We start from the raw sequence: 12253 nt of genomic DNA on the forward strand, positions 1-12253 counted from the left end.
ACACATCAATCAATAATGTTATAGTCTTCTACTGCTTATACTCATAAGGGTCGCGGGGCATGTTGGAGCCTATCCCAGCTGTCTTCGGGCGAGAGGTGGGGTACACCCTGGACTGTTGGCCAGCCAATCACAGGGCACATATAGACAAACAACCATTCACACTCACATTCATACCTATGGACAATTTGGAGTCGCCAATTAACCTAGCATGTTTTTGGAGCCGGTGAAAACCCACACATGCACGGGGTGAACATGCAAACTCCATACAGAGATACCCGAGGGGGTCTCCTAGCTGTGTGGCCACTGCGCTACCCACTACACCACTGTGCCTGTACTTCCAATTTGATGTTGTGTCTTTGTTTTATGCACAATACCTAACAAATAACACCGTTCCAAATGCATAATGAGTTTGGTCGTGCCACCACGGAAAACTTGTGTTGCACTCAGGTGCAAAGTGTATTTCGGACTTTAAGGGAAAAATACACATGGCCAACATCACGCCTACTTTATAACACGTTAGCACACGCTGTTGTTGTGATCACATGGGCTCTATCCTGCTGTTGCTGCATAGACATGCCAGGGCGAAGTCTGCTTGTATCAGACTGCCAATATTGGAGATTTTAGATGCAGACCAGTTTAATTCTATACTGGGTTTTTGCAGTTATCAACCCGATATCCGATATCAGTATCGAATCAGGACATAGTATTACCACTTGAGAAGCTATTATAGAATGCTTGGTGAAATGTGAGGGGTGTACTCAGTGTGTTTTAGCAGTCATTTATTTGAAAAAACAAACAAGTTCCTCATTTATAAACATCTGATTCAGTTTTGGACGGACAAAGCTTTTTCCTAGAAAGAGCGTTCAACTCTCCTCTGCAACGCATCAAAGTCTTGTCTTCCTTCTCCTCTATACACTGTATATCCGCTTCTATTGTATAATGCCTCAGTCTGCTTACTGTCACGCATTCCCTTCTTTTGACCCCACCGTCGTCATCCACACTCCTTTCTGCCTTCTCTCTCTCTCTCTCTCTCCATCTGCACCCCTCCCCTTCTCATTCACTCTGACACTGATCATACTGCAGCTACATACCGCTTTGACAACACACTGCAGCGCGCCACTGCAGACCTTTAATGTCACCTGATGAGGGGAAGTTGCAAAAACATGTCGCCAGCACAATGCAGTGGTGGCAAAAGTAGAATACATTTTTATTGGACGATATGGTTTCAGTGAAGCCCTCGCCTTTCCTCCCCACGCCTATGGACATACCACCCTGATTCGCCCCGTCTTGCCTTCTTCCCTGAAGCATGACGAAACAAGACATGCCACTGTAACACATGAAACTTTTCTTTTTTTTTTTTGTTAAAGAACAGCAAACAAACACACACACATAGACAGACAAACACCCTGGGGTCACTGCATATGACGGGCCATACAGAGAAGCCATTGTTTGGGAAAACCAAGAGCAATTTCAATGCTAACACTTCACTCTTTCTCCACACACGTGTGCTTACGTGGGCGGAAATGTGCAATTATGTGCATAAAGTAAAGAATATTTGCCCATTGCCCACAAGAAAAAGGCAGGATTTCCTGAAATCTTTCAATTCAAGACCTAAAATTAAAACCTTCAAACGTATATCATGCGATACACAAAAAAAGCCATCCAAACAACATAACATGTCAATACACACAACACACAAAGTAACCAACCATGTGGGCATACAAACAAATATCTACACACAATATTCAACCCCGGAAACACCCATATATTCCTACCACAAGGCATGCTGGGTACACAAGGCACACTTTTGTCTTTTGTCTCATTTGTCTTGCATTTGTCATATTTTTGCTTGATTGCAAAATATGTTCAGGAGGCTGTCAAAGCTAGCAAGGAAAAGTTGTTTTGATAGCCAATATTTTATTGTTCATAGTTCATATTGTTGTTCCAGCTGGAGTACCCAGCAGGCCTTGCGGGCATTTAAAAATAATAGTTTGAAGTTACTTGTTATGTTTAGTGCTTGGTTGTTGTTTATCACCCAGTAGTTGATGTATGTGATGCATTAACTTAGTGTGGATGTGTTGTGTTATTTGTTTCGTTGCACCGTGAGCAGGGATGTTACTCTGTTTGATGCCACCTATATATATTCGGCCCCACGGCCAGATTTCTGAACCCAATGTGGCCTGCAAGTCAAAAAGTTTGCCCACCCCGATCTAAAAGATTTGTATTGGCATCACAAGGAATAATACTGCAAAACTACAGTAAAAATTTTACATTTTTACAAGCAAAAAGGCTGGATTGAGTCTGATTTCTGATCAACATTTGCAATAAAAGTAAGTCTTGTATTATTAGATTAGATTTAACCTCAAGAGCCTCCCCTTGTCTTGACTGTGTGGTGTTTTAGAAGTGTTCGTGCAGGCTTCCCAGCATTGTGTTGATCATGAGTGACACAGTGGTTAGAGTTGATGACCCCCAACTGCTATTTATATTATAAGTGTTTGAAATGCTTTAAAGCATGAATTGCCTTAATGGTTAACATCTTTTTACGTACGTTTTTATCTTCTTACGTTTTTATGTAACAGTCAATGTATAAATGTAAAACATTGCCTGTATTGTTTGTGATATTTCAAATTCCATTATTTCCTGTGGGATACATTAATTTCCCTGTTATAGCTGTGTTGTACCTTAGTGCAGACTGTACCATAAGGGCAGGAAATGGCCTCTTACAATCATGTTTGAATTTCAAAGGGGTTCAGGCTCATGTCTCCTTGTAATGCTTTGCGACTATGCAACGAGGCTGAGCCCGCATGCTTTGTAATAGGATATTTACTGTGATACCGTTGAATGCGGTGCACCTCTGCATGCACACGTCATTATATAGGATTTCACCATGGCATGTCGCTATGCCTTCAGAGAACATTTTGGCAAACAGGTGCTGTATGACAAGGGATTCCCCTGACCTCTTCACTGCCATATTTTATTTCAGTGACTGCAATTAAACACAAAAGCTGTCATCATCTCCGAATGTTGCATAAAAAGCTGTGTAACGTTTCCGTGTCAGCACAAGGCATACAATCTCGGATAGGAATCTCAACTGGGATGCGGTTGGCTTCTTATCTGTTTGCTGGCAATGAGACCAGCATGTTGGTTTTTCTAGCACAAAGGGCCTTTTCATTATTTGCAAAGATCTGCTACTCCAGTGGCGCTGCCAACTGTAAACAATAACAGGTCGGATAAAAAGAGAAGACGACAGAGTGAGCGCTCTGCCTCAATGAGCATACAAGGGCACTGAGTGACGGCTAGACTCCATTCGCTTCCTTTTTCCCCCCCTCCTCCTCGGCGGCCACAGTTCGCCTCTCGTGTCGGAGTGGGATGTCTACAGAAATGAGCTCGCTGCCAAGGTCAGCAATGAGAGTGACGATATCTACACTGTGGTGTGGAAAGAGGAATCCGCTCATTCTATCTCCTCAAAAAGAGTAACATGATGTTTTGTATGTTTTGTCAGCAGTAGCACGGATATGTCATCACGTATGCTCAATTGAAAAAATAAAAAACATCATATAATAATAACATCACTTCCTCTCTGTATTCTACTGCATCAAAGTCCAGAGATTATAGTCAGGTCAAAGTTAAAAACCTGAAAAGTTTGATAACAATAACATCATAACATTAGGAGGAAAAACAACAATGTAAGAATTTTTACAAGAAAAAGGATGTGATGTTGCAAAGATAAAGGCATTGTATTACCGCACTTTAAGTCATATTTAACACAGTACAGCTGTGCTATTTTAGGAGGAAAAGAATGAAAGGTAAAAAAAAACCAGTGAATACAAATAAAAGTCACAATAAAACAACAAGCTGGCAATAAAATTGTAATTTTGAAGTCATGTTATTGCAAAAATAATGTATTTTTACAGGAAAAATTGGTTTACGAGTAAAGTCAGAGTTTTACATCTATAACATTGTCATTTTTACAGTAATAAAAAGAAAAAAGTAGCGCTGTATTGTTAAAGAAAGAAAGTTGTTAGACTATCAGAATAACAACTGTAACTTTTATGAGACTACATTCATAATTTTATGAAAATAAGTCTGCAGTAGTTACACTTTTGCATGACTAAAGTTCATCCATCCATTTTCTATGCCACTTGTCCTCATAGGGTTGCGGGGGTATGCTGGAGCCTATCCCAGCTGTCTTCCAGTGAGAGGTGGGGTACACCCTGGACTGGTCGCCAGCCAATCACAGGGCACATATAGACAAACAACCATTCACACTCACATTCATACCTATGGACAATTTGGAGTCACCAATTAACCTAGCATGTTTTTGGAATGTGGGAGGAAACCGGAGTACCCGGAGAAAACCCACGCATGCACGGGAAGAACACGCAAACTCCACACAGAGATGTCCAACCGGAGAATCGAATCCCAGGCTGTGGGGCCAACATGCTAACCATTTGTCCACCGTGCGGCCCATAAATATTCAAATAGTCATTTTTATGATTAGAAAGTTGCAAATTCACGTCAAAAATAAAAATGTATTGAGAAAATTAAAATGTTTGACCAGTCCAGGGTGTACCCTGCCTCTCACCCAAAGACAGCTGGGATAGGCTCCATCATGCCTGCGACCCTAGTGTGAATAAGCGGTATAAAATGGATAGATGGATGCTTAATATTTTAGGAAGAAACGCAGTGATGTCATGAAAATAACATAAATCTGCATCATTCCAACAATAAAAGCCGTCATTCTATCAGAAGTAAAGTTGGAATTTCACAAGAATAAAGTTAGAAAGTTTGAAATAATGAGAAAAAAAGTTAGCTATATTATGTGAGTTCCAAGCTCCATAAATGTAGGCTATCATAAGAAGTGTTTACATTTGGAGTGGAGATATATTTGAGCAAAAACACCCTCGTGGACGGATGTTCTAGTCACGATGAGGACTTCACACAAGCTGTCATGTGGATTGCCACACATACACCAAATAATGACACATGATTGATTGGTAAGCAGCAAAAGCACACAAAAGACTTTTATATGCGCTGTGTCCAATGCCAAGTGTGCAGCTGATACCAACACACTACTACACAAAATGTTCATCCCAATCCCAAATCAGCTGTTATTAATAGTCTTTTAACGTCTGCAGCACGATCACACATCAAAAACATTTTTACGGCTCCCAGGTGTGTGTTTTTGATAGTGTACTGTGTACTAATGAGGGTGTGTCTGTTTGTGATGCCCACTTTGGATTGGCACGAGAACCGTCACAAGCAATGAAGAGCAATGCCGGTACTTACTACTTTGGACGTTTATAGTGCCAGTGGAGTTGTCCTTTCCCAGCAGGTTCTCCACCACACATGTGTAATTCCCAGAATCCTCCAGTTTCGCTCTGTTGATCTGGAGTCTGGAGTTTTTCCTGTGGGAGACAACACTCGCACAGCTGAGTCAGGGGAATCCGGACAGGGAGGAAGCGACATGGAAACGTAGCGAGGCAGACAACAGGACAAGTGGCCGCATGGCAACGGGCCTCTGCTTTGATAGGGATGCTTATGTGCTGATTAGGAAGTAAAAGCGGGCTAGGATAATACTTAGCACAGAGCATGGAGGTCGCTGAGGTTCCATTTAAAATGGCTTCCATCTTTGTACGTTTTTTTCTTTTTTTAATAATACTGCTTCTAATTAAGCTGAAGAAGGAGTTAATGTATCTACGTGTCTTTTTCTTGGACATAACTCACATGCTCCTCTCAAGCCAGCCATTTTAATTACATGATCATTATTAGCCAAGCACAGACAGAATGAAAAAGGAACATGAATTATTCAGAAAGCAGGCATCAGTGCTGCCACTTTTACTTGGTGGTGAACTGTGGTACTGCAACCCTTCAAAACCTGAGGAAATTAGTGAAGAAATTATGAAAGTGATGTGTAGTATTTTTGGGCACGAGGTATCAGTAACGACATAAAACATTACCTTCAGAATGCATGGAGTCAGTCATGTCCCATATTTGTCCTTCTTGCCATAAATTGGAGGCTAACTAGTTCGTTCGCTAGCATGCCGTGTCCGGCGCGGTCAGACCAGTTAATATGGTGAGACATTTAATATCTTATTGTGTCCAATCTAGTAAATTGATCTACATAATCCAAATTAAATTTGAACTTTGAGGGTGTTAAAAATGTGAGAAAATGTTAATGCCTTTCTGAGAATCGTGTATATCGTGTATAAGTATATTGTGAGAGAATTTACAGCCTTACAACATATATGATAATTGTAAACAAATAAAGTTGAACTTATTGCAGGCTGGGTGGTGCTCTTCCGGGCGTTTGGGTGTCTGCTGCCACTGGTCCTATGCTCTGCTGCATCGCTCTCCCTGTCTTTGCCCATCCCCAGTCTTTCCTTAGGGCTCGTCGGGGATGGTTCTCCGGTACGTGGGTGGAGCGCTGCTGGTTCTGGGGGCGGTTGGCCCTCCCGGTGGATGGTGGGGTCCGTCGGTGGCCTTGCGCTGGTCTTAACTCCTCGGCTGTGGTGCCTGGCCTCCCCATGACTTGGAGCTATGGCTCTCCCTCACGGGGGTGAGCTGCCCGGCGGGTGTTGGCCGGCGCGGTGGAGCGCCTCACCACTCGCCTGCTCGCACCCTCCGCTTGCTCATGTGCGGGCCTTCTCCCCTCGCCCGCTCCTTTGTCTGCCACACTGCCGTAGCCCTGATGCCGTGGTCGAGGGGAGTCTGGGGGTGCTATGCCTTGGCGGTCCGTACCTCCCTGGGCTCGGGGCCTGGTTGTGGGTCTGGGACCCCTGGGTCCCCCGCCCTGTGATGCCCCGGACGCCCCACCCGGGGACGTCCACAGTGTGTGCTTGTGTGTGTGTGTATTGAGTGGATGGGGTGTGCGCGTGTGTATTATTATTATTTTATGTATTTATTCTTTTAAATACTTAGATAAATAATGATTAGTTTTATTATAATTATATATATATATATATATATATATATATATATATGTGTGGGTGTGTGTGCGTGTATATGGCCATGTGGATATACGGGGGGGGGGCTCTGCGGGGGTCTGGCGCAGGGCATTCCATCTATACCGCCCGGTCCTCCATGGGGCGGTGTGCCCGGGCCTCTCCTGTCCTGGCCGGGGCGGTCCTATGTCGGTGGTCAGGCCTGGGGTTACCTGGGGCGGGCCGGGTTCTGCTTCCTGGGGGTGTGTGGGGGGCGGGGGGCGGTGCCTCCGGCCGTGGACGGGCTCCCTTCCGGCTGGCGGGGGTGCCCCTGTGCCCACGGGTGTGTGGCCTTCGATGCCCTTCTGCCCTAGTGGGGTATGGTCTCCCGCTGGTCTCGGGGGTGCGGCTCTCCTCCGGCCTGCTGGCGCCCTGTTGCCGGTTGGGATTGCTCCTCTATGGCCTCTTGCTGGTCTCTTCGGGGAGTTGCTTTGGGGGCGGGTCTTGGGGAGTCGGCCCTGGCTTTGCCCACACCCACGGGGCTGGAGCATCTCTGGCGGTGGGGGCTTGGCCTGGCTGCGCGGGGCGGGGCTTGCTGGGTGGTAGAAGGCAGTCTCTCTCCTTTTGTCATTCTCAGTGACAATTACACATTCACACACTCGCATTCACATACACAACACACCTCCATATGGACACTCACAGCACATGGGTGCTTCTCTATACAATCTACCATCTTATCCCTGATGTTTATATGCTATTGGTATGCTATTATTACAGTAAAAATGATGTCAAGCAGTGAGATTTTAATTACTGTAATCGTATGGCTGTAATTGTGTTTACTATCATGGGTCATGTCTTTATTGTTACTATTGCTACTGGTAAGTTGGACTGTTTCATTTCACTGATATCATCTCCATTATGACCCTTAGCCATCATTGACATTTAACTGTTCTGTTTGTCTCTGTTGTTGTTATGGGAATTCTTGTTGCTGCTGTTTTTGTCTCTCCCTCAACTGCCCCCCCCACCCCACCTTTCTCTTCTTCTTTTCTGTTCTTCTTCTTGCTCCGGTCCAGTCGCTCCAAATGGCATAACAAAAACATCAAATAACGGCAAATAAAATTTCATGGTACAGGAAAGTTGTAGCCAACACCTTTCCTGACACAGAGCAAATCTGTCTAGCATGTAAGGGCATTTAGATCAACAATACTATCTGCCCCAATGGCTGGACGGGACAAAAAAAAAAAAAAAAAAAAACTTATTGCAGGCTATTTTGGGAACCTATCCCCCATGATAAAGGAGAGACGGTTCTTTCAATTTATTAATATTGAATCCTACTTTTTGGAAATTCCCTGATCGTGGTCAGTTCAGCGATGTTTAACGACAAAATTTATTAATGTTTAGCTCCTCCAGCGAGCAAGTAAACAGTCTGAGATGAGCAGAAAATGCCCAAAACTATCCTCCAAGAAAAGACAGTTAAGTAAAAAGGGCTAAATATTGATTTTGTTATCATTTTGATCACTGATTTTACATGCTCATGTTGGAAAAACAATGAAATTGTATTACTAATATAGAATTTAAGTACTGTAACTATTCACTTATATGTTCATTCATTCATTCATTTTCTACCGCTTATCCTCACGAGGGGGGTTAGGGTGCTGGAGCCTATCCCAGTTGTCTTTGGGCGAGAGGCGGGGTACCACCCTGGACTGGTTGCCAGCCAATCACAGGGCACATATAGACAAACAACCATTCACACTCACATTCATACCTATGGACAATTTGGAGTCGCCAATTAACCTAGCATGTTTTTGGAATGTGGGAGGAAACCGGAGTACCCGGAGAAAACCCACGCATGCACGGGGAGAACATGCAAACTCCACACAGAGATGGCCGAGGGTGTAATTGAACTTTGGTCTCCTAGCTGTGAGGTCTGCATACAAACCACACATCCACAGTGCAGCCCTTATATGTTCATAAAATACAAAAATATAATCATAATGGTGGTGTTGTACTCACTGGCTGGTCTTTATTCGTATTTTTTTGTCTTTCTTGAGCTCGTTGCCGTCTTTGAACCAGCGGTAGGTGGGGAGAGGGTTCCCCGTGGCCTCGCACTTGACTGTGAGCTTGGTTCCCTCGTCCACAACTGATGGATTCTTCATTGGTTTTAACTTTGGAGCCAAAGCTGCACAGAATTTAAAAAAAGGGACAAAAGGTGTTATTGAGCATTCCCAGCACATGTGTTTTGGTTTGCACAATTCATGCACCATTGTGTGTATGTGTAAAAACAAAAGAAGACATCAAGGCAGTAATGCAGCCAATTGTCCCTCAATGGACAACTAGAACAACTCTCTCATGTGACCAGCAGATGTTGTCACCAGAGGCATTATCAAGTTGACGTCAAACTGACAAAAACAGGTGGAGCAGCAATCTGCTTTTCTAGCTAGCACACAATCACCTGAAGCTATGACAGCAAACGATCCATCGTCATCGTACAAACTGCATGTATACGATCCACGGCTGCCAAATAAGCCGTGGATTTCTATTAATGAAAAGTGACACACATCCACACGGTACAGTACATGCAGAACACACAGTTACACAAACACTTGCCAGCTGACAGCTGCACACACGTTTAAGGGAAGACTCATTCACAGGGTGGGGGGGTGAACAGGGGTGAACGAGGGTCAATCAGGGGATGGCCAAGATGCACCCACCCCTACAAATCCCCCTTACACAGAAACTTTCTCCATTCACAATATTATGTGGATGCTTCGCTGAATAATACAATTCCAGCTGTGAAGGATGTAAAAAAAATGTGATATCGTTGAAGCAACTTCAAACAAAGGTGTACCAAAATTACCCCTACCCGCCCCCTTCTTGTCCTGTTTTTGGAGAAAGTGGCCCACTTCCCTGACCTGATAAAGTCCACAAGGAGAGGAAAAGTGTCAATGATTATGCATTTTTTGCAGGATATGATGAATTTGAGTCATTAACTTACATAAATACACCAAAATTGTCCACAGTGAATATGGAGTGTATGGAGATGTTGCATTAATGCCATTGGACAAGAAAAAAAGCATGTAAATAAGGTGCAATACAGTGGCTAATATTTATATTCTATGTGATGTGTGATTATTGAGGAAATATGCACGCTTCCCTGCAGGGTTACGCAATGTTTTGACCATTGCAGTTCGTATTTCACGAACTGCACTCTGTTACGCTTTTTCCAAAATATATTAAGCGATGAATCCAGGGGTTAGCATGTTGGCCGCACAGTTAGGAGATCTGGGTTCGATCTGGGTTCGAATCTCTGTTATCTGTTAAAAATATGCAAATTAGGTTAATTGGCGACTCCAAATTGTCCATAGGTATGAATATGAGTGTGAATGGTTGTTTGTCTATATGTGCCCTGTGATTGGCTGGTGACAAGTCCGGGGTGTCGCCCTGAAGACAGCTGGAATAGGCTCCAGCATACCACCAATTAAGGGTAATAAACAAAGATTTACTATATAGGATTTTTTTCCAACCCTTGAATAGTCAAATAAAAATATAAAGCATCTGTATTTATTTTTTCATATTAAAGTACCGGCTCAGCCCACCAAATAGTACCACAATTATACTGCAAAAGACATGCAGCATTGAACCACAACAACAACAATGGAGGACAATGAGTGTCTCCTGCATTTGCTTCTCAGCCTATCACAGTTGACTACGGTCAAGAGGATGCTGCAGGCTGCCAGAGAATAGAGCGCTGCAGCAAAGTGGCGTAGCTGTGGAGTATAAGGCACAGGATCAATGTGATCTAAGTGGTTCACTTGTATGGCCTCCGACTACGTACTAGACGTAGTATTGCCTTTTCCAGTGGAAATGTGTCAATGGGGAGGAGAGTTATGGCCATCTCTGTGTGGAGTTTGCATGTTCTCCCCGTGCATGTGTGGGTTTTCTCCAGGTACTCCGGTTTCCTCCCACATTCCAAAAACATGCTAGGTTAATTGGTGACTCCAAATTGTCCATAGGTATGAATGTGAGTGTGAATGGTTGTTTGTCTATATGTGCCCTGTGATTGGCTGGCGACCAGTCCAGGGTGTACCCCGCCTCTCACCCGAAGACAGCTGGGATAGGCTCCAGCAGCCCCGCGACCCTCGTGAGAAAAAGCAGTAGAAAATGATTGAATGAATGAATGATTTTGTTGTTTGGAATAAACTAATTACAATTATCACCCTATTGCAATTGGCTGATTGGCTGACCCAGTTTGGGGTGTACCCCAACTATCGCCTAAAGTCAGCCGGGATAGGCTTCAGCATATCCCCGCCAACCTAGTCAGGACAAACGGGAAAGTGGATAAATGAATTATCACCTGCTTTCCATAACTGCCCGCGATTTTTGGCTTGAGCCCTTTATATTCCAGATGTCCTTCCTAAAGAATACCCATGGTGCTTACTAGTGGAGATTCGAACCCGAGGCATATGCTCCAAAATCCAGAATGTCAACCACTAGGCTCCCGAGTCTCCTTGCAGGTAGTGGCTGTAATTATAATGAAGTATTTATGACATTAAGTTGAGAAACATGAGCAACTAAATGACTACATTACTAAACCAAACAAGTAAAAAATATGTCTTGATGTAAACAAAAAAAAAAAAATCCTACAGGCATCAACTTTGTGACCACAAGAAAAAAAGAAATGTCAAAATTAAAATAGCTCAAAGAAAGGTAAATGCAAAAGCCTCTATTTTTAGATCAGTGGCAGCTATTTCTGGCCTTTATCTGTGAGCAGCTTCATAGTCAAGCCGTCGTTGAAGTAAAGCTTCTGAAATAAGGCTGTTGGACTTGTCTTCAACATTGGAACATAGTAGAATTTGGTGCATTTCCTGTAAAAAAAAATATGCCTCAAATGTCACTGTCATTGAAAGAATTGACTCTACAAGTGTGTTAATAACCATAGAACCACAAATGAAACTTACTGCAACAAAACGAGCAATATAATAAATCCATTTCCTCCATGCAAATGAATTTCACCAAGAAGATATTGACATAAATACATGTATTATACACTACACTTTTGCTGTATATTCTTTTTACTGTTTTATGCACAATACACGCAAAGGAAGGTTGGCACCAAACCAATGTTGGACTAGCTGGAAGGAGCAAACTACATGAATACTATGTGAAACATTTTATTTTCAAGTACTTGTATTTGTAGATGAAGAGGGCAGATGTTGAGCACTTCAAGTGCAGCTACTTTCGACAATCGCAGATGTTAATACCAATTTTTTAAATTTTCTTTTACTCGGTGCTAATTGATACAGCAGAAGTTGTTTGTTATTTACTAT

The 12253-nt window shown here is 43.2% G+C and overlaps 1 protein-coding gene across 5 annotated transcripts in view; it reads right to left on the reverse strand.

Annotated features, from left to right (window-relative positions):
• The window catches only part of nrg2a (neuregulin 2a), a 105798-nt gene that overhangs the window by 45735 nt on the left and 47810 nt on the right, over nt 1-12253 (reverse strand). For 3 of the 5 annotated variants that reach the window (XM_078787874.1, XM_078787873.1, XM_078787877.1), the window contains exons 2-3: nt 8940-9105; nt 5289-5408 (exon numbers count right to left, since the gene is read on the reverse strand). In XM_078787874.1, the coding sequence (XP_078644000.1) occupies nt 5289-5408; nt 8940-9105 (286 nt within the window). The remainder of the gene's footprint in view (nt 1-5288; nt 5409-8939; nt 9106-12253) is intronic. The other 2 variants (XM_078787875.1, XM_078787876.1) reach the window with 1 other exon arrangement.

Source organism: Doryrhamphus excisus, linkage group LG21 (assembly GCF_037039965.1).
Source record: "Doryrhamphus excisus strain RoL-2023G ecotype Guam linkage group LG21, RoL_Dexc_Guam_v1.1, whole genome shotgun sequence".
Lineage (NCBI taxonomy): Eukaryota > Metazoa > Chordata > Actinopteri > Syngnathiformes > Syngnathidae > Doryrhamphus > Doryrhamphus excisus.